The sequence below is a fragment of the Salvelinus alpinus genome, chromosome 1 (genome assembly GCF_045679555.1).
Source record: "Salvelinus alpinus chromosome 1, SLU_Salpinus.1, whole genome shotgun sequence".
NCBI lineage: Eukaryota > Metazoa > Chordata > Actinopteri > Salmoniformes > Salmonidae > Salvelinus > Salvelinus alpinus.
This window is the reverse complement of record NC_092086.1, coordinates 45498151-45524346: the sequence shown is the minus strand read 5'-3', so window position 1 is coordinate 45524346 and position 26196 is coordinate 45498151. Positions and strand designations below refer to the sequence as shown.

General features: G+C 47.3%; 1 protein-coding gene across 1 annotated transcript in view; it reads left to right on the top strand.

The window, feature by feature from the left end:
- The window catches only part of LOC139577726 (AP-3 complex subunit sigma-2), a 38003-nt gene extending 12249 nt beyond the window's left edge, over positions 1-25754 (top strand). Inside the window, exons 5-6 of the mRNA XM_071404914.1 lie at positions 1479-1586; positions 24032-25754. Coding sequence (XP_071261015.1) covers positions 1479-1586; positions 24032-24157 — 234 coding nt within the window. The 3' untranslated portion in view covers positions 24158-25754. The remainder of the gene's footprint in view (positions 1-1478; positions 1587-24031) is intronic.
- Positions 25755-26196: the final 442 nt, after the last annotated feature.

Genomic DNA, 26196 nt, shown 5'->3' with positions numbered 1-26196 from the left:
AGTTGAGAAGCTAGGCTAGGCGCAGTTGAGAAGCTAGGCGCAGTTGAGAAGCTAGGCTAGGCGCAGTTGAGAAGCTAGGCTAGGCGCAGTTGAGAAGCTAGGCTAGACGCAGTTGAGAAGCTAGGCTAGGCGCAGTTGAGAAGCTAGGCTAGGCGCAGTTGAGAAGCTAGGCTAGGCGCAGTTGATAAGCTAGGCGCAGTTGAGAAGCTAGGCGGAGTTGAGGAGCTAGGCGGAGTTGAGGAGCTAGGCGGAGTTGAGGAGCTAGGCGGAGTTGAGGAGCTAGGCGGAGTTGAGGAGCTAGGCGGAGTTGAGGAGCTAGGCGGAGTTGAGGAGCTAGGCGGAGTTGAGGAGCTAGGCGGAGTTGAGGAGCTAGGCGCAGTTGAGAAGCTAGGCTAGGCGCAGTTGAGAAGCTAGGCTAGGCGCAGTTGAGAAGCTAGGCTAGGCGCAGTTGAGGAGCCAGGCGGAGTTGAGGAGCCAGGCGGAGTTGAGGAGGTAGGCGGAGTTGAGGAGCCAGGCGGAGTTGAGGAGCCAGGCGGAGTTGAGGAGCCAGGCGGAGTTGAGAAGCTAGGCTAGGGGCAGTTGAGAAGCTAGGCGGAGTTGAGGAGCTAGGCGGAGTTGTGAGTGATACTAACTCTTCCACCTTTCATGTCACAGCATGAGATTGTAGTTGTGTCCAGTAATGGCAGTGTTGGAGAAAGCTGCTGAAGGAAATAAAACCAATAGTGTTTAGTACTTTCTGCTATCTGACTACTTCGCTGCTGCTCTAGACTTATCTGAATATGTTTAGCTAACTCCATCTGTTTTCCTGTCACAGGAACACCTTCCAGTATGTTTAGCTAACACCCTGTAACTTCCTCCATCTGTTTTCCTGTCACAGGAACACCTTCCAGTATGTTTAACTAACACCCTGTAACTTCCTCCATCTGTTTTCCTGTCACAGGAACACCTTCCAGTATGTTTAACTAACACCCTGTAACTTCCTCCATCTGTTTTCCTGTCACAGGAACACCTTCCAGTATGTTTAACTAACACCCTGTAACTTCCATCTGTTTTCCTGTCACAGGAACACCTTCCAGTATGTTTAACTAACACCCTGTAACTTCCATCTGTTTTCCTCTCATTTACAGGTCCACTACATTACCTTGTTATATACCTATCATTTACAGGTCCGCTACATTACCTTATTATATACCTATCATTTACAGGTCCACTACATTACCTTGTTATATACCTATCATTTACAGGTCCACTACATTACCTTGTTATATACCTATCATTTACAGGTCCGCTACATTACCTTGTTATATACCTATCATTTACAGGTCCGCTACATTACCTTGTTATATACCTATCATTTACAGGTCCGCTACATTACCTTGTTATATACCTATCATTTACAGGTCCGCTACATTACCTTGTTATATTCCTATCATTTACAGGTCCGCTACATTACCTTGTTATATTCCTATCATTTACAGGTCCACTTCATCCTTCAGGAGGTGGTGATGGGGGGGATGGTGCTGGAGACCAACATGAATGAGATCGTGGGCCAGGTAGAGCTGCAGAACCGCATGGAGAAATCAGAGGTTAGTCTGTTCACTTACAGGTCCTGTAGTTAGTCCTTCCTCTGTTAGTCTGGAGACTGGTCCTGTAGTTAGTCCTCTGTTAGTCTGGAGACTGGTCCTGTAGTTAGTCCTTCCTCTGTTAGTCTGGAGACTGGTCCTGTAGGTAGTCTGGTGACTGGTCCTGTAGTTAGTCCTTCCTCTGTTAGTCTGGTGACTGGTCCTGTAGTTAGTCCTTCCTCTGTTAGTCTGGAGACTGGTCCTGTAGTTAGTCCTTCCTCTGTTAGTCTGGAGACTGGTCCTGTAGTTAGTCCTCTGTTAGTCTGGAGACTGGTCCTGTAGTTAGTCTGGTGACTGGTCCTGTAGTTAGTCCTTCCTCTGTTAGTCTGGAGACTGGTCCTGTAGTTAGTCCTCTGTTAGTCTGGTGACTGTTCCTGTAGTTAGTCTGGAGACTGGTCCTGTAGTTAGTCCTTCCTCTGTTAGTCTGGTGACTGGTCCTGTAGTTAGTCCTTCCTCTGTTAGTCTGGTGACTGGTCCTGTAGTTAGTCCTTCCTCTGTTAGTCTGGAGACTGGTCCTGTAGTTAGTCCTTCCTCTGTTAGTCTGGAGACTGGTCCTGTAGTTAGTCCTTCCTCTGTTAGTCTGGAGACTGGTCCTGTAGTTAGTCCTCTGTTAGTCTGGAGACTGGTCCTGTAGTTAGTCTGGTGACTGGTCCTGTAGTTAGTCCTTCCTCTGTTAGTCTGGAGACTGGTCCTGTAGTTAGTCCTCTGTTAGTCTGGTGACTGTTCCTGTAGTTAGTCTGGAGACTGGTCCTGTAGTTAGTCCTTCCTCTGTTAGTCTGGTGACTGGTCCTGTAGTTAGTCCTTCCTCTGTTAGTCTGGTGACTGGTCCTGTAGTTAGTCCTTCCTCTGTTAGTCTGGAGACTGGTCCTGTAGTTAGTCCTCTGTTAGTCTGGTGACTGGTCCTGTAGTTAGTCTGGTGACTGGTCCTGTAGTTAGTCTGGAGACTGGTCCTGTAGTTAGTCTGGTGACTGGTCCTGTAGTTAGTCCTTCCTCTGTTAGTCTGGTGACTGGTCCTGTAGTTAGTCCTTCCTCTGTTAGTCTGGAGACTGGTCCTGTAGTTAGTCCTTCCTCTGTTAGTCTGGAGACTGGTCCTGTAGTTAGTCTGGTGACTGGTCCTGTAGTTAGTCCTTCCTCTGTTAGTCTGGAGACTGGTCCTGTAGTTAGTCTGGTGACTGGTCCTGTAGTTAGTCTGGTGACTGGTCCTGTAGTTAGTCCTTCCTCTGTTAGTCTGTTCACTTACTGGTCCTGTAGTTAGTCCTTCCTCTGTTAGTCTGGTGACTGGTCCTGTAGTTAGTCTGGTGACTGGTCCTGTAGTTAGTCCTTCCTCTGTTAGTCTGGTGACTGGTCCTGTAGTTAGTCCTTCCTCTGTTAGTCTGGTGACTGGTCCTGTAGTTAGTCCTTCCTCTGTTAGTCTGGTGACTGGTCCTGTAGTTAGTCCTTCCTCTGTTAGTCTGGAGACTGGTCCTGTAGTTAGTCCTTCCTCTGTTAGTCTGGAGACTGGTCCTGTAGTTAGTCTGGTGACTGGTCCTGTAGTTAGTCCTTCCTCTGTTAGTCTGGAGACTGGTCCTGTAGTTAGTCCTTCCTCTGTTAGTCTGGAGACTGGTCCTGTAGTTAGTCCTCTGTTAGTCTGGTGACTGGTCCTGTAGTTAGTCTGGTGACTGGTCCTGTAGTTAGTCCTTCCTCTGTTAGTCTGGAGACTGGTCATGTAGTTAGTCCTTCCTCTGTTAGTCTGGAGACTGGTCCTGTAGTTAGTCTGGTGACTGGTCCTGTAGTTAGTCTGGTGACTGGTCCTGTAGTTAGTCCTTCCTCTGTTAGTCTGTTCACTTACTGGTCCTGTAGTTAGTCCTTCCTCTGTTAGTCTGGTGACTGGTCCTGTAGTTAGTCTGGTGACTGGTCCTGTAGTTAGTCCTTCCTCTGTTAGTCTGGTGACTGGTCCTGTAGTTAGTCCTTCCTCTGTTAGTCTGGTGACTGGTCCTGTAGTTAGTCCTTCCTCTGTTAGTCTGGTGACTGGTCCTGTAGTTAGTCCTTCCTCTGTTAGTCTGGAGACTGGTCCTGTAGTTAGTCCTTCCTCTGTTAGTCTGGAGACTGGTCCTGTAGTTAGTCTGGTGACTGGTCCTGTAGTTAGTCCTTCCTCTGTTAGTCTGGAGACTGGTCCCGTAGTTAGTCCTTCCTCTGTTAGTCTGGTGACTGGTCCTGTAGTTAGTCCTCTGTTAGTCTGGTGACTGGTCCTGTAGTTAGTCTGGTGACTGGTCCTGTAGTTAGTCCTTCCTCTGTTAGTCTGGAGACTGGTCCTGTAGTTAGTCCTTCCTCTGTTAGTCTGGTGACTGGTCCTGTAGTTAGTCTGGTGACTGGTCCTGTAGTTAGTCTGGTGACTGGTCCTGTAGTTAGTCCTTCCTCTGTTAGTCTGGAGACTGGATCTGTAGTTAGTCTGGTGACTGGTCCTGTAGTTAGTCTGGTGACTGGTCCTGTAGTTAGTCCTTCCTCTATTAGTCTGGTGACTGGTCCTGTAGTTAGTCCTTCTTCTGTTGGTCTGGTGACTGGTCCTGTAGTTAGTCCTTCCTCTATTAGTCTGGTGACTGGTCCTGTAGTTAGTCCTTCCTCTGTTGGTCTGGTGACTGGTCCTGTAGTTAGTCTGGTGACTGGTCCTGTAGTTAGTCCTTCCTCTGTTAGTCTGGAGACTGGTCCTGTAGTTAGTTCTTCCTCTGTTAGTCTGGTGACTGGTCCTGTAGTTAGTCTGGTGACTGGTCCTTTAGTTAGTCTGGTGACTGGTCCTGTAGTTAGTCCTTCCTCTGTTAGTCTGGTGACTGGTCCTGTAGTTAGTCCTTCCTTTGTTAGTCTGGTAACTGGTCCTGTAGTTAGTCCTTCCTTTGTTAGTCTGGTAACTGGTCCTGTAGTTAGTCCTTCCTCTGTTAGTCTGGTGACTGGTCCTGTAGTTAGTCCTTCCTCTGTTAGTCTGGAGACTGGACCTGTAGTTAGTTCTTCCTCTGTTAGTCTGGAGACTGGACCGGTAGTTAGTCTGGAGACTGGACCTGTAGTTAGTCTGGTGACTGGTCCTGTAGTTAGTCTTTCCTCTGTTAGTCTGGTGACTGGTCCTGTAGTTAGTCCTTCCTCTGTTAGTCTGGTGACTGGTCCTGTAGTTAGTCCTTCCTCTGTTGGTCTGGTGACTGGTCCTGTAGTTAGTCCTTCCTCTGTTAGTCTGGTGACTGGTCCTGTAGTTAGTCCTCTGTTAGTCTGGTGACTGGTCCTGTAGTTAGTCCTTCCTCTGTTAGTCTGGTGACTGGTCCTGTAGTTAGTCTTTCCTCTGTTAGTCTGGAGACTGGTCCTGTAGTTAGTCCTCTGTTGGTCTGGTGACTGGTCCTGTAGTTAGTCCTCTGTTGGTCTGGTGACTGGACCTGTAGTTAGTCTGGAGACTGGACCTGTAGTTAGTCTGGTGACTGGTCCTGTAGTTAGTCCTTCCTCTGTTAGTCTGGTGACTGGTCCTGTAGTTAGTCCTTCCTCTGTTAGTCTGGAGAGTGGTCCTGTAGTTAGTCCTCTGTTGGTCTGGTGACTGGTCCTGTAGTTAGTCCTCTGTTGGTCTGGTGACTGGACCTGTAGTTAGTCTGGAGACTGGACCTGTAGTTAGTCTGGTGACTGGTCCTGTAGTTAGTCCTTCCTCTGTTAGTCTGGTGACTGGTCCTGTAGTTAGTCCTCTGTTGGTCTGGTGACTGGTCCTGTAGTTAGTCCTCTGTTGGTCTGGTGACTGGACCTGTAGTTAGTCTGGAGACTGGACCTGTAGTTAGTCTGGTGACTGGTCCTGTAGTTAGTCCTTCCTCTGTTAGTCTGGAGAGTGGTCCTGTAGTTAGTCCTCTGTTGGTCTGGTGACTGGTCCTGTAGTTAGTCTGGTGACTGGTCCTGTAGTTAGTCCTTCCTCTGTTAGTCTGGAGACTGGTCCTGTAGTTAGTCCTTCCTCTGTTAGTCTGGTGACTGGTCCTGTAGTTAGTCTGGTGACTGGTCCTGTAGTTAGTCTGGTGACTGGTCCTGTAGTTAGTCCTTCCTCTGTTAGTCTGGAGACTGGATCTGTAGTTAGTCTGGTGACTGGTCCTGTAGTTAGTCTGGTGACTGGTCCTGTAGTTAGTCCTTCCTCTATTAGTCTGGTGACTGGTCCTGTAGTTAGTCCTTCCTCTGTTGGTCTGGTGACTGGTCCTGTAGTTAGTCCTTCCTCTATTAGTCTGGTGACTGGTCCTGTAGTTAGTCCTTCCTCTGTTGGTCTGGTGACTGGTCCTGTAGTTAGTCTGGTGACTGGTCCTGTAGTTAGTCCTTCCTCTGTTAGTCTGGAGACTGGTCCTGTAGTTAGTTCTTCCTCTGTTAGTCTGGTGACTGGTCCTGTAGTTAGTCTGGTGACTGGTCCTTTAGTTAGTCTGGTGACTGGTCCTGTAGTTAGTCCTTCCTTTGTTAGTCTGGTAACTGGTCCTGTAGTTAGTCCTTCCTCTGTTAGTCTGGTGACTGGTCCTGTAGTTAGTCCTTCCTCTGTTAGTCTGGAGACTGGACCTGTAGTTAGTTCTTCCTCTGTTAGTCTGGAGACTGGACCGGTAGTTAGTCTGGAGACTGGACCTGTAGTTAGTCTGGTGACTGGTCCTGTAGTTAGTCTTTCCTCTGTTAGTCTGGTGACTGGTCCTGTAGTTAGTCCTTCCTCTGTTAGTCTGGTGACTGGTCCTGTAGTTAGTCCTTCCTCTGTTGGTCTGGTGACTGGTCCTGTAGTTAGTCCTTCCTCTGTTAGTCTGGTGACTGGTCCTGTAGTTAGTCCTCTGTTAGTCTGGTGACTGGTCCTGTAGTTAGTCCTTCCTCTGTTAGTCTGGTGACTGGTCCTGTAGTTAGTCTTTCCTCTGTTAGTCTGGAGACTGGTCCTGTAGTTAGTCCTCTGTTGGTCTGGTGACTGGTCCTGTAGTTAGTCCTCTGTTGGTCTGGTGACTGGACCTGTAGTTAGTCTGGAGACTGGACCTGTAGTTAGTCTGGTGACTGGTCCTGTAGTTAGTCCTTCCTCTGTTAGTCTGGTGACTGGTCCTGTAGTTAGTCCTTCCTCTGTTAGTCTGGAGAGTGGTCCTGTAGTTAGTCCTCTGTTGGTCTGGTGACTGGTCCTGTAGTTAGTCTAGTCTCTAGACCTGTAGGGCTGTTAGTCTCTAGACCTTTAGGACTGTTAGTCTAGTCTCTAGACCTTTAGGACTGTTAGTCTCTAGACCTTTAGGGCTGTTAGTCTCTAGACCTTTAGGGCTGTTAGTCTCTAGACCTTTAGGGCTGTTAGTCTCTAGACCTTTAGAGCTGTTAGTCTAGTCTCTAGACCTTTAGGACTGTTAGTCTCTAGACCTTTAGGGCTGTTAGTCTCTAGACCTTTAGGGCTGTTAGTCTCTAGACCTTTAGAGCTGTTAGTCTAGTCTCTAGACCTTTAGGACTGTTAGTCTCTAGACCTTTAGGGCTGTTAGTCTAGTCTCTAGACCTTTAGGGCTGTTTGTCCCTAGACCTTTAGGGCTGTTAGTCTCTAGACCTTTAGGGCTGTTAGTCTCTAGACCTTTAGAGCTGTTAGTCTAGTCTCTAGACCTTTAGGACTGTTAGTCTCTAGACCTTTAGGGCTGTTAGTCTAGTCTCTAGACCTTTAGGACTGTTAGTCTCTAGACCTTTAGGGCTGTTAGTCTCTAGACCTTTAGGACTGTTAGTCTCTAGACCTTTAGGGCTGTTAGTCTCTAGACCTTTAGGGCTGTTAGTCTCTAGACATGTAGGGCTGTTAGTCCCTAGACCTTTAGGGCTGTTAGTCCCTAGACCTTTAGGGCTGTTAGTCCCTAGACCTTTAGGGCTGTTAGTCCCTAGACCTTTAGAGCTGTTAGTCTAGTCTCTAGACCTTTAGGACTGTTAGTCTCTAGACCTTTAGGGCTGTTAGTCTCTAGACCTTTAGGACTGTTAGTCTCTAGACCTTTAGGGCTGTTAGTCTCTAGACCTTTAGGGCTGTTAGTCTCTAGACCTTTAGGGCTGTTAGTCTCTAGACCTTTAGGGCTGTTAGTCTCTAGACCTTTAGGGCTGTTAGTCTCTAGACCTGTAGGGCTGTTAGTCTCTAGACCTTTAGAGCTGTTAGTCTAGTCTCTAGACCTTTAGGGCTGTTAGTCTAGTCTCTAGACCTTTAGGGCTGTTAGTCTCTAGACCTTTAGGGCTGTTAGTCTCTAGACCTTTAGAGCTGTTAGTCTAGTCTCTAGACCTTTAGGACTGTTAGTCTCTAGACCTTTAGGGCTGTTAGTCTCTAGACCTTTAGGACTGTTAGTCTCTAGACCTTTAGGGCTGTTAGTCTCTAGACCTTTAGGGCTGTTAGACTCTAGACCTTTAGGGCTGTTAGACTCTAGACCTTTAGGGCTGTTAGTCTAGTCTCTAGACCTTTAGGACTGTTAGTCTCTAGACCTTTAGGGCTGTTAGTCTCTAGACCTTTAGGGCTGTTAGTCTCTAGACCTTTAGGGATGTTAGTCTCTAGACCTTTAGGGCTCTTAGTCTCTAGACCTTTAGGGCTGTTAGTCTCTAGACCTTTAGGGCTGTTAGTCTCTAGACCTTTAGGGCTGTTAGTCTCTAGACCTTTAGGACTGTTAGTCTAGTCTCTAGACCTGTAGGGCTGTTAGTCTCTAGACCTTTAGGACTGTTAGTCTCTAGACCTTTAGGGCTGTTAGTCTCTAGACCTTTAGGGCTGTTAGTCTCTAGACCTTTAGGGCTGTTAGACTCTAGACCTTTAGGGCTGTTAGTCTCTAGACCTTTAGGACTGTTAGTCTCTAGACTGGTCCTTAGTCCTTCCTCTGTTAGTCTGGAGACTGGTCCTGTAGTTAGTCCTTCCTCTGTTAGTCTGGTGACTGGTCCTGTAGTTAGTCTGGTGACTGGTCCTGTAGTTAGTCTGGTGACTGGTCCTGTAGTTAGTCCTTCCTCTGTTAGTCTGGAGACTGGATCTGTAGTTAGTCTGGTGACTGGTCCTGTAGTTAGTCTGGTGACTGGTCCTGTAGTTAGTCCTTCCTCTATTAGTCTGGTGACTGGTCCTGTAGTTAGTCCTTCCTCTGTTGGTCTGGTGACTGGTCCTGTAGTTAGTCCTTCCTCTATTAGTCTGGTGACTGGTCCTGTAGTTAGTCCTTCCTCTGTTGGTCTGGTGACTGGTCCTGTAGTTAGTCTGGTGACTGGTCCTGTAGTTAGTCCTTCCTCTGTTAGTCTGGAGACTGGTCCTGTAGTTAGTTCTTCCTCTGTTAGTCTGGTGACTGGTCCTGTAGTTAGTCTGGTGACTGGTCCTTTAGTTAGTCTGGTGACTGGTCCTGTAGTTAGTCCTTCCTCTGTTAGTCTGGTGACTGGTCCTGTAGTTAGTCCTTCCTTTGTTAGTCTGGTGACTGGTCCTGTAGTTAGTCCTTCCTCTGTTAGTCTGGTGACTGGTCCTGTAGTTAGTCCTTCCTCTGTTAGTCTGGTGACTGGTCCTGTAGTTAGTCCTTCCTCTGTTAGTCTGGTGACTGGTCCTGTAGTTAGTCCTTCCTCTGTTAGTCTGGAGACTGGTCCTGTAGTTAGTCCTTCCTCTGTTAGTCTGGAGACTGGTCCTGTAGTTAGTCTGGTGACTGGTCCTGTAGTTAGTCCTTCCTCTGTTAGTCTGGAGACTGGTCCCGTAGTTAGTCCTTCCTCTGTTAGTCTGGTGACTGGTCCTGTAGTTAGTCCTCTGTTAGTCTGGTGACTGGTCCTGTAGTTAGTCTGGTGACTGGTCCTGTAGTTAGTCCTTCCTCTGTTAGTCTGGAGACTGGTCCTGTAGTTAGTCCTTCCTCTGTTAGTCTGGAGACTGGTCCTGTAGTTAGTCTGGTGACTGGTCCTGTAGTTAGTCTGGTGACTGGTCCTGTAGTTAGTCCTTCCTCTGTTAGTCTGTTCACTTACTGGTCCTGTAGTTAGTCCTTCCTCTGTTAGTCTGGTGACTGGTCCTGTAGTTAGTCTGGTGACTGGTCCTGTAGTTAGTCCTTCCTCTGTTAGTCTGGTGACTGGTCCTGTAGTTAGTCCTTCCTCTGTTAGTCTGGTGACTGGTCCTGTAGTTAGTCCTTCCTCTGTTAGTCTGGTGACTGGTCCTGTAGTTAGTCCTTCCTCTGTTAGTCTGGAGACTGGTCCTGTAGTTAGTCCTTCCTCTGTTAGTCTGGAGACTGGTCCTGTAGTTAGTCTGGTGACTGGTCCTGTAGTTAGTCCTTCCTCTGTTAGTCTGGAGACTGGTCCCGTAGTTAGTCCTTCCTCTGTTAGTCTGGTGACTGGTCCTGTAGTTAGTCCTCTGTTAGTCTGGTGACTGGTCCTGTAGTTAGTCTGGTGACTGGTCCTGTAGTTAGTCCTTCCTCTGTTAGTCTGGAGACTGGTCCTGTAGTTAGTCCTTCCTCTGTTAGTCTGGTGACTGGTCCTGTAGTTAGTCTGGTGACTGGTCCTGTAGTTAGTCTGGTGACTGGTCCTGTAGTTAGTCCTTCCTCTGTTAGTCTGGAGACTGGATCTGTAGTTAGTCTGGTGACTGGTCCTGTAGTTAGTCTGGTGACTGGTCCTGTAGTTAGTCCTTCCTCTATTAGTCTGGTGACTGGTCCTGTAGTTAGTCCTTCTTCTGTTGGTCTGGTGACTGGTCCTGTAGTTAGTCCTTCCTCTATTAGTCTGGTGACTGGTCCTGTAGTTAGTCCTTCCTCTGTTGGTCTGGTGACTGGTCCTGTAGTTAGTCTGGTGACTGGTCCTGTAGTTAGTCCTTCCTCTGTTAGTCTGGAGACTGGTCCTGTAGTTAGTTCTTCCTCTGTTAGTCTGGTGACTGGTCCTGTAGTTAGTCTGGTGACTGGTCCTTTAGTTAGTCTGGTGACTGGTCCTGTAGTTAGTCCTTCCTCTGTTAGTCTGGTGACTGGTCCTGTAGTTAGTCCTTCCTTTGTTAGTCTGGTAACTGGTCCTGTAGTTAGTCCTTCCTTTGTTAGTCTGGTAACTGGTCCTGTAGTTAGTCCTTCCTCTGTTAGTCTGGTGACTGGTCCTGTAGTTAGTCCTTCCTCTGTTAGTCTGGAGACTGGACCTGTAGTTAGTTCTTCCTCTGTTAGTCTGGAGACTGGACCGGTAGTTAGTCTGGAGACTGGACCTGTAGTTAGTCTGGTGACTGGTCCTGTAGTTAGTCTTTCCTCTGTTAGTCTGGTGACTGGTCCTGTAGTTAGTCCTTCCTCTGTTAGTCTGGTGACTGGTCCTGTAGTTAGTCCTTCCTCTGTTGGTCTGGTGACTGGTCCTGTAGTTAGTCCTTCCTCTGTTAGTCTGGTGACTGGTCCTGTAGTTAGTCCTCTGTTAGTCTGGTGACTGGTCCTGTAGTTAGTCCTTCCTCTGTTAGTCTGGTGACTGGTCCTGTAGTTAGTCTTTCCTCTGTTAGTCTGGAGACTGGTCCTGTAGTTAGTCCTCTGTTGGTCTGGTGACTGGTCCTGTAGTTAGTCCTCTGTTGGTCTGGTGACTGGACCTGTAGTTAGTCTGGAGACTGGACCTGTAGTTAGTCTGGTGACTGGTCCTGTAGTTAGTCCTTCCTCTGTTAGTCTGGTGACTGGTCCTGTAGTTAGTCCTTCCTCTGTTAGTCTGGAGAGTGGTCCTGTAGTTAGTCCTCTGTTGGTCTGGTGACTGGTCCTGTAGTTAGTCCTCTGTTGGTCTGGTGACTGGACCTGTAGTTAGTCTGGAGACTGGACCTGTAGTTAGTCTGGTGACTGGTCCTGTAGTTAGTCCTTCCTCTGTTAGTCTGGTGACTGGTCCTGTAGTTAGTCCTCTGTTGGTCTGGTGACTGGTCCTGTAGTTAGTCCTCTGTTGGTCTGGTGACTGGACCTGTAGTTAGTCTGGAGACTGGACCTGTAGTTAGTCTGGTGACTGGTCCTGTAGTTAGTCCTTCCTCTGTTAGTCTGGAGAGTGGTCCTGTAGTTAGTCCTCTGTTGGTCTGGTGACTGGTCCTGTAGTTAGTCTGGTGACTGGTCCTGTAGTTAGTCCTTCCTCTGTTAGTCTGGAGACTGGTCCTGTAGTTAGTCCTTCCTCTGTTAGTCTGGTGACTGGTCCTGTAGTTAGTCTGGTGACTGGTCCTGTAGTTAGTCTGGTGACTGGTCCTGTAGTTAGTCCTTCCTCTGTTAGTCTGGAGACTGGATCTGTAGTTAGTCTGGTGACTGGTCCTGTAGTTAGTCTGGTGACTGGTCCTGTAGTTAGTCCTTCCTCTATTAGTCTGGTGACTGGTCCTGTAGTTAGTCCTTCCTCTGTTGGTCTGGTGACTGGTCCTGTAGTTAGTCCTTCCTCTATTAGTCTGGTGACTGGTCCTGTAGTTAGTCCTTCCTCTGTTGGTCTGGTGACTGGTCCTGTAGTTAGTCTGGTGACTGGTCCTGTAGTTAGTCCTTCCTCTGTTAGTCTGGAGACTGGTCCTGTAGTTAGTTCTTCCTCTGTTAGTCTGGTGACTGGTCCTGTAGTTAGTCTGGTGACTGGTCCTTTAGTTAGTCTGGTGACTGGTCCTGTAGTTAGTCCTTCCTTTGTTAGTCTGGTAACTGGTCCTGTAGTTAGTCCTTCCTCTGTTAGTCTGGTGACTGGTCCTGTAGTTAGTCCTTCCTCTGTTAGTCTGGAGACTGGACCTGTAGTTAGTTCTTCCTCTGTTAGTCTGGAGACTGGACCGGTAGTTAGTCTGGAGACTGGACCTGTAGTTAGTCTGGTGACTGGTCCTGTAGTTAGTCTTTCCTCTGTTAGTCTGGTGACTGGTCCTGTAGTTAGTCCTTCCTCTGTTAGTCTGGTGACTGGTCCTGTAGTTAGTCCTTCCTCTGTTGGTCTGGTGACTGGTCCTGTAGTTAGTCCTTCCTCTGTTAGTCTGGTGACTGGTCCTGTAGTTAGTCCTCTGTTAGTCTGGTGACTGGTCCTGTAGTTAGTCCTTCCTCTGTTAGTCTGGTGACTGGTCCTGTAGTTAGTCTTTCCTCTGTTAGTCTGGAGACTGGTCCTGTAGTTAGTCCTCTGTTGGTCTGGTGACTGGTCCTGTAGTTAGTCCTCTGTTGGTCTGGTGACTGGACCTGTAGTTAGTCTGGAGACTGGACCTGTAGTTAGTCTGGTGACTGGTCCTGTAGTTAGTCCTTCCTCTGTTAGTCTGGTGACTGGTCCTGTAGTTAGTCCTTCCTCTGTTAGTCTGGAGAGTGGTCCTGTAGTTAGTCCTCTGTTGGTCTGGTGACTGGTCCTGTAGTTAGTCTAGTCTCTAGACCTGTAGGGCTGTTAGTCTCTAGACCTTTAGGACTGTTAGTCTAGTCTCTAGACCTTTAGGACTGTTAGTCTCTAGACCTTTAGGGCTGTTAGTCTCTAGACCTTTAGGGCTGTTAGTCTCTAGACCTTTAGGGCTGTTAGTCTCTAGACCTTTAGAGCTGTTAGTCTAGTCTCTAGACCTTTAGGACTGTTAGTCTCTAGACCTTTAGGGCTGTTAGTCTCTAGACCTTTAGGGCTGTTAGTCTCTAGACCTTTAGAGCTGTTAGTCTAGTCTCTAGACCTTTAGGACTGTTAGTCTCTAGACCTTTAGGGCTGTTAGTCTAGTCTCTAGACCTTTAGGGCTGTTAGTCCCTAGACCTTTAGGGCTGTTAGTCTCTAGACCTTTAGGGCTGTTAGTCTCTAGACCTTTAGAGCTGTTAGTCTAGTCTCTAGACCTTTAGGACTGTTAGTCTCTAGACCTTTAGGGCTGTTAGTCTAGTCTCTAGACCTTTAGGACTGTTAGTCTCTAGACCTTTAGGGCTGTTAGTCTCTAGACCTTTAGGACTGTTAGTCTCTAGACCTTTAGGGCTGTTAGTCTCTAGACCTTTAGGGCTGTTAGTCTCTAGACATGTAGGGCTGTTAGTCCCTAGACCTTTAGGGCTGTTAGTCCCTAGACCTTTAGGGCTGTTAGTCCCTAGACCTTTAGGGCTGTTAGTCCCTAGACCTTTAGAGCTGTTAGTCTAGTCTCTAGACCTTTAGGACTGTTAGTCTCTAGACCTTTAGGGCTGTTAGTCTCTAGACCTTTAGGACTGTTAGTCTCTAGACCTTTAGGGCTGTTAGTCTCTAGACCTTTAGGGCTGTTAGTCTCTAGACCTTTAGGGCTGTTAGTCTCTAGACCTTTAGGGCTGTTAGTCTCTAGACCTTTAGGGCTGTTAGTCTCTAGACCTGTAGGGCTGTTAGTCTCTAGACCTTTAGAGCTGTTAGTCTAGTCTCTAGACCTTTAGGGCTGTTAGTCTAGTCTCTAGACCTTTAGGGCTGTTAGTCTCTAGACCTTTAGGGCTGTTAGTCTCTAGACCTTTAGAGCTGTTAGTCTAGTCTCTAGACCTTTAGGACTGTTAGTCTCTAGACCTTTAGGGCTGTTAGTCTCTAGACCTTTAGGACTGTTAGTCTCTAGACCTTTAGGGCTGTTAGTCTCTAGACCTTTAGGGCTGTTAGACTCTAGACCTTTAGGGCTGTTAGACTCTAGACCTTTAGGGCTGTTAGTCTAGTCTCTAGACCTTTAGGGCTGTTAGTCTCTAGACCTTTAGGGCTGTTAGTCTCTAGACCTTTAGGGATGTTAGTCTCTAGACCTTTAGGGATGTTAGTCTCTAGACCTTTAGGGCTCTTAGTCTCTAGACCTTTAGGGCTGTTAGTCTCTAGACCTTTAGGGCTGTTAGTCTCTAGACCTTTAGGGCTGTTAGTCTCTAGACCTTTAGGACTGTTAGTCTAGTCTCTAGACCTGTAGGGCTGTTAGTCTCTAGACCTTTAGGACTGTTAGTCTCTAGACCTTTAGGGCTGTTAGTCTCTAGACCTTTAGGGCTGTTAGTCTCTAGACCTTTAGGGCTGTTAGACTCTAGACCTTTAGGGCTGTTAGTCTCTAGACCTTTAGGACTGTTAGTCTCTAGACTGGTCCTTAGTCCTTCCTCTGTTAGTCTGGAGACTGGTCCTGTAGTTAGTCCTTCCTCTGTTAGTCTGGTGACTGGTCCTGTAGTTAGTCTGGTGACTGGTCCTGTAGTTAGTCTGGTGACTGGTCCTGTAGTTAGTCCTTCCTCTGTTAGTCTGGAGACTGGATCTGTAGTTAGTCTGGTGACTGGTCCTGTAGTTAGTCTGGTGACTGGTCCTGTAGTTAGTCCTTCCTCTATTAGTCTGGTGACTGGTCCTGTAGTTAGTCCTTCCTCTGTTGGTCTGGTGACTGGTCCTGTAGTTAGTCCTTCCTCTATTAGTCTGGTGACTGGTCCTGTAGTTAGTCCTTCCTCTGTTGGTCTGGTGACTGGTCCTGTAGTTAGTCTGGTGACTGGTCCTGTAGTTAGTCCTTCCTCTGTTAGTCTGGAGACTGGTCCTGTAGTTAGTTCTTCCTCTGTTAGTCTGGTGACTGGTCCTGTAGTTAGTCTGGTGACTGGTCCTTTAGTTAGTCTGGTGACTGGTCCTGTAGTTAGTCCTTCCTCTGTTAGTCTGGTGACTGGTCCTGTAGTTAGTCCTTCCTTTGTTAGTCTGGTAACTGGTCCTGTAGTTAGTCCTTCCTCTGTTAGTCTGGTGACTGGTCCTGTAGTTAGTCCTTCCTCTGTTAGTCTGGAGACTGGACCTGTAGTTAGTTCTTCCTCTGTTAGTCTGGAGACTGGACCGGTAGTTAGTCTGGAGACTGGACCTGTAGTTAGTCTGGTGACTGGTCCTGTAGTTAGTCTTTCCTCTGTTAGTCTGGTGACTGGTCCTGTAGTTAGTCCTTCCTCTGTTAGTCTGGTGACTGGTCCTGTAGTTAGTCCTTCCTCTGTTGGTCTGGTGACTGGTCCTGTAGTTAGTCCTTCCTCTGTTAGTCTGGTGACTGGTCCTGTAGTTAGTCCTCTGTTAGTCTGGTGACTGGTCCTGTAGTTAGTCCTTCCTCTGTTAGTCTGGTGACTGGTCCTGTAGTTAGTCTTTCCTCTGTTAGTCTGGAGACTGGTCCTGTAGTTAGTCCTCTGTTGGTCTGGTGACTGGTCCTGTAGTTAGTCCTCTGTTGGTCTGGTGACTGGACCTGTAGTTAGTCTGGAGACTGGACCTGTAGTTAGTCTGGTGACTGGTCCTGTAGTTAGTCCTTCCTCTGTTAGTCTGGTGACTGGTCCTGTAGTTAGTCCTTCCTCTGTTAGTCTGGAGACTGGTCCTGTAGTTAGTCCTCTGTTGGTCTGGTGACTGGTCCTGTAGTTAGTCTAGTCTCTAGACCTGTAGGGCTGTTAGTCTCTAGACCTTTAGGACTGTTAGTCTAGTCTCTAGACCTTTAGGACTGTTAGTCTCTAGACCTTTAGGGCTGTTAGTCTCTAGACCTTTAGGGCTGTTAGTCTCTAGACCTTTAGGGCTGTTAGTCTCTAGACCTTTAGACCTGTTAGTCTAGTCTCTAGACCTTTAGGACTGTTAGTCTCTAGACCTTTAGGGCTGTTAGTCTCTAGACCTTTAGGGCTGTTAGTCTCTAGACCTTTAGAGCTGTTAGTCTAGTCTCTAGACCTTTAGGACTGTTAGTCTCTAGACCTTTAGGGCTGTTAGTCTAGTCTCTAGACCTTTAGGGCTGTTAGTCCCTAGACCTTTAGGGCTGTTAGTCTCTAGACCTTTAGGGCTGTTAGTCTCTAGACCTGTAGGGCTGTTAGTCTCTAGACCTTTAGGACTGTTAGTCTAGTCTCTAGACCTTTAGGACTGTTAGTCTCTAGACCTTTAGGGTTGTTAGTCTCTAGACCTTTAGGACTGTTAGTCTAGTCTCTAGACCTTTAGGGCTGTTAGTCCCTAGACCTTTAGGGCTGTTAGTCCCTAGACCTTTAGGGCTGTTAGTCTCTAGACCTTTAGAGCTGTTAGTCTCTAGACCTTTAGGGCTGTTAGTCTCTAGACCTGTAGGGCTGTTAGACTCTAGACCTTTAGGACTGTTAGTCTCTATACCTTTAGGGCTGTTAGTCTCTAGACCTTTAGGGCTGTTAGTCTCTAGACCTTTAGGGCTGTTAGTCTCTAGACCTTTAGGGCTGTTAGTCTAGTCTCTAGACCTTTAGGACTGTTAGTCTCTAGACCTTTAGGGCTGTTAGACTCTAGTCCTTTAGGGCTGTTTGTCTCTAGACCTTTAGGGCTGTTAGACTCTAGACCTTTAGGGCTGTTAGTCTCTAGACCTTTAGGGCTGTTAGTCTCTAGACCTTTAGGGCTGTTAGTCTCTAGACCTTTAGGGCTGTTAGTCTCTAGACCTTTAGGACTGTTAGTCTCTAGTCCTTTAGGGCTGTTAGTCTCTAGACCTTTAGGGCTGTTAGTCTCTAGTCCTTTAGGGCTGTTAGTCTCTAGACCTTTAGGGCTGTTAGACTAGACCTTTAGGGCTGTTAGTCTCTAGACCTTTAGAGCTGTTAGTCTAGTCTCTAGACCTTTAGGACTGTTAGTCTCTAGACCTTTAGGGCTGTTAGTCTCTAGACCTTTAGGGCTGTTAGTCTCTAGACTTTTAGAGCTGTTAGTCTAGTCTCTAGACCTTTAGGACTGTTAGTCTCTAGACCTTTAGGGCTGTTAGTCTAGTCTCTAGACCTTTAGGGCTGTTAGTCCCTAGACCTTTAGGGCTGTTAGTCTCTAGACCTTTAGGGCTGTTAGTCTCTAGACCTTTAGAGCTGTTAGTCTAGTCTCTAGACCTTTAGGACTGTTAGTCTCTAGACCTTTAGGGCTGTTAGTCTAGTCTCTAGACCTTTAGGACTGTTAGTCTCTAGACCTTTAGGGCTGTTAGTCTCTAGACCTTTAGGACTGTTAGTCTCTAGACCTTTAGGGCTGTTAGTCTCTAGACCTTTAGGGCTGTTAGTCTCTAGACCTTTAGGGCTGTTAGTCCCTAGACCTTTAGGGCTGTTAGTCCCTAGACCTTTAGAGCTGTTAGTCTAGTCTCTAGACCTTTAGGACTGTTAGTCTCTAGACCTTTAGGGCTGTTAGTCTCTAGACCTTTAGGGCTGTTAGTCTCTAGACCTTTAGGGCTGTTAGTCCCTAGACCTTTAGGGCTGTTAGTCCCTAGACCTTTAGGGCTGTTAGTCCCTAGACCTTTAGGGCTGTTAGTCCCTAGACCTTTAGGGCTGTTAGTCCCTAGACCTTTAGAGCTGTTAGTCTAGTCTCTAGACCTTTAGGACTGTTAGTCTCTAGACCTTTAGGGCTGTTAGTCTCTAGACCTTTAGGACTGTTAGTCTCTAGACCTTTAGGGCTGTTAGTCTCTAGACCTTTAGGGCTGTTAGTCTCTAGACCTTTAGGGCTGTTAGTCTCTAGACCTTTAGGGCTATTAGTCTCTAGACCTGTAGGGCTGTTAGTCTCTAGACCTTTAGAGCTGTTAGTCTAGTCTCTAGACCTTTAGGGCTGTTAGTCTAGTCTCTAGACCTTTAGGGCTGTTAGTCTCTAGACCTTTAGGGCTGTTAGTCTCTAGACCTTTAGAGCTGTTAGTCTAGTCTCTAGACCTTTAGAGCTGTTAGTCTAGTCTCTAGACCTTTAGGACTGTTAGTCTCTAGACCTTTAGGACTGTTAGTCTCTAGACCTTTAGGGCTGTTAGTCCCTAGACCTTTAGGGCTGTTAGTCTCTAGACCTTTAGGGCTGTTAGTCTCTAGACCTTTAGAGCTGTTAGTCTCTAGACCTTTAGGGCTGTTAGTCTCTAGACCTTTAGGGCTGTTAGTCTCTAGACCTTTAGGGCTGTTAGTCTCTAGACCTTTAGGGCTGTTAGTCTAGTCTCTAGACCTTTAGGGCTGTTAGTCTAGTCTCTCGACCTTTCGGGCTGTTAGTCCCTAGACCTTTAGGGCTGTTAGTCTCTCGACCTTTAGGACTGTTAGTCTCGTCTCTAGACCTTTAGGACTGTTAGTCTCTAGACCTTTAGGGTTGTTAGTCTCTAGACCTTTAGGACTGTTAGTCTAGTCTCTAGACCTTTAGGGCTGTTAGTCCCTAGACCTTTAGGGCTGTTAGTCTCTAGACCTTTAGGGCTGTTAGTCCCTAGACCTTTAGGGCTGTTAGTCTCTAGACCTTTAGGGCTGTTAGTCTCTAGACCTTTAGAGCTGTTAGTCTAGTCTCTAGACCTTTAGGACTGTTAGTCTCTAGACCTTTAGGGCTGTTAGTCTAGTCTCTAGACCTTTAGGACTGTTAGTCTCTAGACCTTTAGGGCTGTTAGTCTCTAGACCTTTAGGACTGTTAGTCTCTAGACCTTTAGGGCTGTTAGTCTCTAGACCTTTAGGGCTGTTAGTCTCTAGACCTTTAGGGCTGTTAGTCCCTAGACCTTTAGGGCTGTTAGTCCCTAGACCTTTAGAGCTGTTAGTCTAGTCTCTAGACCTTTAGGACTGTTAGTCTCTAGACCTTTAGGGCTGTTAGTCTCTAGACCTTTAGGGCTGTTAGTCTCTAGACCTTTAGGGCTGTTAGTCCCTAGACCTTTAGGGCTGTTAGTCCCTAGACCTTTAGGGCTGTTAGTCCCTAGACCTTTAGGGCTGTTAGTCCCTAGACCTTTAGGGCTGTTAGTCCCTAGACCTTTAGAGCTGTTAGTCTAGTCTCTAGACCTTTAGGACTGTTAGTCTCTAGACCTTTAGGGCTGTTAGTCTCTAGACCTTTAGGACTGTTAGTCTCTAGACCTTTAGGGCTGTTAGTCTCTAGACCTTTAGGGCTGTTAGTCTCTAGACCTTTAGGGCTGTTAGTCTCTAGACCTTTAGGGCTATTAGTCTCTAGACCTGTAGGGCTGTTAGTCTCTAGACCTTTAGAGCTGTTAGTCTAGTCTCTAGACCTTTAGGGCTGTTAGTCTAGTCTCTAGACCTTTAGGGCTGTTAGTCTCTAGACCTTTAGGGCTGTTAGTCTCTAGACCTTTAGAGCTGTTAGTCTAGTCTCTAGACCTTTAGAGCTGTTAGTCTAGTCTCTAGACCTTTAGGACTGTTAGTCTCTAGACCTTTAGGACTGTTAGTCTCTAGACCTTTAGGGCTGTTAGTCCCTAGACCTTTAGGGCTGTTAGTCTCTAGACCTTTAGGGCTGTTAGTCTCTAGACCTTTAGGGCTGTTAGTCTCTAGACCTTTAGGGCTGTTAGTCTCTAGACCTTTAGGGCTGTTAGTCTCTAGACCTTTAGGGCTGTTAGTCTCTAGACCTTTAGGGCTGTTAGTCTAGTCTCTAGACCTTTAGGGCTGTTAGTCTAGTCTCTAGACCTTTAGGGCTGTTAGTCCCTAGACCTTTAGGGCTGTTAGTCTCTAGACCTTTAGGACTGTTAGTCTAGTCTCTAGACCTTTAGGACTGTTAGTCTCTAGACCTTTAGGGTTGTTAGTCTCTAGACCTTTAGGACTGTTAGTCTAGTCTCTAGACCTTTAGGGCTGTTAGTCCCTAGACCTTTAGGGCTGTTAGTCCCTAGACCTTTAGAGCTGTTAGTCTCTAGACCTTTAGGGCTGTTAGTCTCTAGACCTGTAGGGCTGTTAGACTCTAGACCTTTAGGACTGTTAGTCTCTATACCTTTAGGGCTGTTAGTCTCTAGACCTTTAGGGCTGTTAGTCTCTAGACCTTTAGGGCTGTTAGTCTAGTCTCTAGACCTTTAGGACTGTTAGTCTCTAGACCTTTAGGGCTGTTAGACTCTAGTCCTTTAGGGCTGTTTGTCTCTAGACCTTTAGGGCTGTTAGACTCTAGACCTTTAGGGCTGTTAGTCTCTAGACCTTTAGGGCTGTTAGTCTCTAGACCTTTAGGGCTGTTAGTCTCTAGACCTGTAGGGCTGTTAGTCCCTAGACCTTTAGGGCTGTTAGTCCCTAGACCTTTAGGGCTGTTAGTCCCTAGACGTTTAGGGCTGTTAGTCCCTAGACCTTTAGAGCTGTTAGTCTAGTCTCTAGACCTTTAGGACTGTTAGTCTCTAGACCTTTAGGGCTGTTAGTCTCTAGACCTTTAGGGCTGTTAGTCTCTAGACCTTTAGGGCTGTTAGTCCCTAGACCTTTAGGGCTGTTAGTCCCTAGACCTTTAGGGCTGTTAGTCCCTAGACCTTTAGGGCTGTTAGTCCCTAGACCTTTAGGGCTGTTAGTCCCTAGACCTTTAGAGCTGTTAGTCTAGTCTCTAGACCTTTAGGACTGTTAGTCTCTAGACCTTTAGGGCTGTTAGTCTCTAGACCTTTAGGACTGTTAGTCTCTAGACCTTTAGGGCTGTTAGTCTCTAGACCTTTAGGGCTGTTAGTCTCTAGACCTTTAGGGCTGTTAGTCTCTAGACCTGTAGGGCTGTTAGTCTCTAGACCTTTAGAGCTGTTAGTCTAGTCTCTAGACCTTTAGGGCTGTTAGTCTAGTCTCTAGACCTTTAGGGCTGTTAGTCTCTAGACCTTTAGGGCTGTTAGTCTCTAGACCTTTAGAGCTGTTAGTCTAGTCTCTAGACCTTTAGAGCTGTTAGTCTAGTCTCTAGACCTTTAGGACTGTTAGTCTCTAGACCTTTAGGACTGTTAGTCTCTAGACCTTTAGGGCTGTTAGTCCCTAGACCTTTAGGGCTGTTAGTCTCTAGACCTTTAGGGCTGTTAGTCTCTAGACCTTTAGAGCTGTTAGTCTCTAGACCTTTAGGGCTGTTAGTCTCTAGACCTTTAGGGCTGTTAGTCTCTAGACCTTTAGGGCTGTTAGTCTCTAGACCTTTAGGACTGTTAGTCTCTAGACCTTTAGGGCTGTTAGTCTAGTCTCTAGACCTTTAGGGCTGTTAGTCTAGTCTCTAGACCTTTAGGGCTGTTAGTCCCTAGACCTTTAGGGCTGTTAGTCTCTAGACCTTTAGGACTGTTAGTCTAGTCTCTAGACCTTTAGGACTGTTAGTCTCTAGACCTTTAGGGTTGTTAGTCTCTAGACCTTTAGGACTGTTAGTCTAGTCTCTAGACCTTTAGGGCTGTTAGTCCCTAGACCTTTAGGGCTGTTAGTCCCTAGACCTTTAGGGCTGTTAGTCTCTAGACCTTTAGAGCTGTTAGTCTCTAGACCTTTAGGGCTGTTAGTCTCTAGACCTGTAGGGCTGTTAGACTCTAGACCTTTAGGACTGTTAGTCTCTATACCTTTAGGGCTGTTAGTCTCTAGACCTTTAGGGCTGTTAGTCTCTAGACCTTTAGGGCTGTTAGTCTAGTCTCTAGACCTTTAGGACTGTTAGTCTCTAGACCTTTAGGGCTGTTAGTCTCTAGACCTTTAGGGATGTTAGTCTCTAGACCTTTAGGGCTCTTAGTCTCTAGACCTTTAGGGCTGTTAGTCTCTAGACCTTTAGGGCTGTTAGTCTCTAGACCTTTAGGGCTGTTAGTCTCTAGACCTTTAGGACTGTTAGTCTAGTCTCTAGACCTGTAGGGCTGTTAGTCTCTAGACCTTTAGGACTGTTAGTCTCTAGACCTTTAGGGCTGTTAGTCTCTAGACCTTTAGGGCTGTTAGTCTCTAGACCTTTAGGGCTGTTAGTCTCTAGACCTTTAGGGCTGTTAGTCTCTAGACCTTTAGGGCTGTTAGTCTCTAGACCTTTAGGGCTGTTAGTCTCTAGACCTTTAGGGCTGTTAGTCTCTAGACCTTTAGGACTGTTAGTCTCTAGACCTTTAGGGCTGTTAGTCTCTAGACCTTTAGGACTGTTAGTCTCTAGACCTTTAGGGCTGTTAGTCTCTAGACCTTTAGGACTGTTAGTCTCTAGACCTTTAGGACTGTTAGTCTCTAGACCTTTAGGACTGTTAGTCTCTAGACCTTTAGGGCTGTTGTCTCCCAGACAGAGATGAACGTTCCTAGTGAATACGACCCTTGTCTCCCAGACAGAGATGAACGTTCCTAGTGAATACGACCCTTGTCTCCCAGACAGAGATGAACGTTCCTAGTGAATACGACCCTTGTCTCCCAGACAGAAATGAACGTTCCTAGTGACTACGACCCTTGTCTCCCAGACAGAGATGAACGTTCCTAGTGAATACGACCCTTGTCTCCCAGACAGAGATGAACGTTCCTAGTGAATACGACCCTTGTCTCCCAGACAGAGATGAACGTTCCTAGTGAATACGACCCTTGTCTCCCAGACAGAGATGAACGTTCCTCGTGAATACGACCCTTGTCTCCCAGACAGAGATGAACGTTCCTAGTGAATACGACCCGTGTCTCCCAGACAGAGATGAACGTTCCTAGTGAATACGACCCTTGTCTCCCAGACAGAGATGAACGTTCCTAGTGAATACGACCCTTGTCTCCCAGACAGAGATGAACGTTCCTAGTGAATACGACCCTTGTCTCCCTGACAGAGATGAACGTTCCTAGTGAATACGACCCTTGTCTCCCTGACAGAGATTAACGTTCCTAGTGAACACGACCCTTAACGTTCCTAGTGAATACGACCCTTGTCTCCCTGACAGAGATTAACGTTCCTAGTGAACACGACCCTTAATGTTCCTAGTGAATACGACCCTTGTCTCCCAGACAGAGATGAACGTTCCTAGTGAACACGACCCTTAACGTTCCTAGTGAATACGACCCTTGACGTTCCTAGTGAATACGACCCTTAACGTTCCTAGTGAATACGACCCTTGACGTTCCTAGTGAATACGACCCTTAACGTTCCTAGTGAACACGACCCTTAACGTTCCTAGTGAATACGACCCTTAACGTTCCTAGTGAATACGACCCTTGACGTTCCTAGTAAATACGACCCTTAACGTTCCTAGTGAATACGACCCTTGACGTTCCTAGTGAATACGACCCTTAACGTTCCTAGTGAATACGACCCTTGACGTTCCTAGTGAATACGACCCTTAACGTTCCTAGTGAATACGACCCTTAACGTTCCTAGTGAATACGACCCTTGACGTTCCTAGTGAATACGACCCTTGACGTTCCTAGTGAATACGACCCTTAACGTTCCTAGTGAATACGACCCTTGACGTTCCTAGTGAATACGACCCTTGACGTTCCTAGTGAATACGACCCTTAACGTTCCTAGTGAATACGACCCTTGACGTTCCTAGTGAATACGACCCTTAACGTTCCTAGTGAATACGACCCTTGACGTTCCTAGTGAATACGACCCTTAACGTTCCTAGTGAATACGACCCTTAACGTTCCTAGTGAATACGACCCTTAACGTTCCTAGTGAATACGACCCTTGACGTTCCTAGTGAATACGACCCTTAACGTTCCTAGTGAATACGACCCTTGACGTTCCTAGTGAATACGACCCTTGACGTTCCTAGTGAATACGACCCTTAACGTTCCTAGTGAACACGACCCTTAACGTTCCTAGTGAATACGACCCTTAACGTTCCTAGTGAATACGACCCTTGACGTTCCTAGTGAATACGACCCTTAACGTTCCTAGTGAATACGACCCTTGACGTTCCTAGTGAATACGACCCTTAACGTTCCTAGTGAATACGACCCTTGACGTTCCTAGTGAATACGACAGAGATGAAGCCTACTGGAGATTCAACATGATGTCCATAACCCCTTTAGTTTCCTCTCTCTAGTACCTGTCATTGCTGTGTATTTCATCATCTACATAGCTGGTGTAGAAAAGCCTCAAACCAGAGTTGTGATCTGTGTCTGTTTCAGGGGGGCTTCTCGGCGGCGCCGGCGCGGGCTGTCTCCGCGGTCAAGAACATGAACCTCCCAGAAATGCCTCGTAACATCAACATCGGAGACATCAATATCAAAGTGCCCAGCCTCTCTCCCTTCTGACCAGGGAGCGGACCAGGGGCTAGGCCCAAACCGCACCCTATTCCCAGCCTCTCTCCCTTCTGACCAGGGAGCGGAGCAGGGGCTAGGCCCAAACCGCACCCTATTCCCAGCCTCTCTCCCTTCTGACCAGGGAGCGGAGCAGGGGCTAGGCCCAAACCGCACCCTATTCCCAGCCTCTCTCCCTTCTGACCAGGGAGCGGAGCAGGGGCTAGGCCCAAACCGCACCCTATTCCCAGCCTCTCTCCCTTCTGACCAGGGAGCGGAGCAGGGGCTAGGCCCAAACCGCACCCTATTCCCAGCCTCTCTCCCTTCTGACCAGGGAGCGGAGCAGGGGCTAGGCCCAAACCGCACCCTATTCCCAGCCTCTCTCCCTTCTGACCAGGGAGCGGAGCAGGGGCTAGGCCCAAACCGCACCCTATTCCCAGCCTCTCTCCCTTCTGACCAGGGAGCGGAGCAGGGGCTAGGCCCAAACCGCACCCTATTCCCAGCCTCTCTCCCTTCTGACCAGGGAGCGGAGCAGGGGCTAGGCCCAAACCGCACCCTATTCCCAGCCTCTCTCCCTTCTGACCAGGGAGCGGAGCAGGGGCTTGGCCCAAACGGCACTCTATTCCCTATATAGTGCACTACTTTTAACCAGAGCCCTATGGCACCCTATTCCCTATATAGTGCACTACTTTTAACCAGAGCCCTATGGCACCCTATTCCCTATATAGTGCACTACTTTTAACCAGAGTCCTATGTGGGCTTCTGCCCTTCAGGTCTAAAGTAGTGCACTACACTATATATCAGTGCACTATAAGATGTGAGACACTCTATATGACATATACATAGGAAATAGGGTGTATATGTAGTGCACTATATAGGGAATAGGGTGTATATGTAGTGCACTATATAGGGAATAGGGTGTATATGTAGTGCACTATATAGGGATTAGGGTGTATATGTAGTGCACTATATAGGGAATAGGGTGTAAAGGTAGTGCACTATATAGGGTGTATAGGTAGTGCACTATATAGGGTGTATAGGTAGTGCACTATATAGGGTGTATAGGTAGTGCACTATATAGGGTGTATAGGTAGTGCACTATATAGGGTGTATAGGTAGTGCACTATATAGGGTGTATAGGTAGTGCACTATATAGGGTGTATAGGTAGTGCACTATATAGGGTGTATAGGTAGTGCACTATATAGGGTGTATAGGTAGTGCACTAGATAGGGTGTATAGGTAGTGCACTAGATAGGGTGTATAGGTAGTGCACTAGATAGGGTGTATAGGTAGTGCACTAGATAGGGTGTATAGGTAGTGCACTAGATAGGGTGTATAGGTAGTGCAGAGCAGCGAGGGAGGAGGCTGGATGTTGGACAGGTTGTTACTATGCTGTGTTATTGATGTGTGACCCTGGGGCTCCTCTCTGTTCAAAATCATACAACTAAATAATACACCACGGCTTTTCTAGTCATGATAACACAACCAGCACAGCTTTTCCCTCTGTCAGGACATTATCCCTCTAACCTTCTGTCAGGACATTATCCATCTAACCTTCTGTCTGGACATTATCCATCTAACCTGTCAGGACATTATCTCTCCAACCTTCTGTCAGGACATTATCCCTCTAACCTTCTGTCAGGACATTATCCCTCTAACCTTCTGTCAGGACATTATCCCTCTAACCTTCTGTCAGGACATTATCCCCCTAACCTTCTGTCAGGACATTATCCCCCTAACCTTCTGTCGGGACATTATCCCTCTAACCTTCTGTCAGGACATTATCCCCTTAACCTTCTGTCAGGACATTATCCCTCTAACCTTCTGTCAGGACATTATCCCTCTGTTCTTCTGTCAGGACATTATCCCTCTAACCTTCCGTCAGGACATTATCCCTCTAACCTTCCGTCAGGACATTATCCCTCTAACCTTCTGTCAGGACATTATCCCTCTAACCTCTGTCAGGACATTATCCCTCGAACCTTCTGTCAGGACATTATCCCCCTAACCTTCTGTCGGGACATTATCCCTCTAACCTTCTGTCGGGACATTA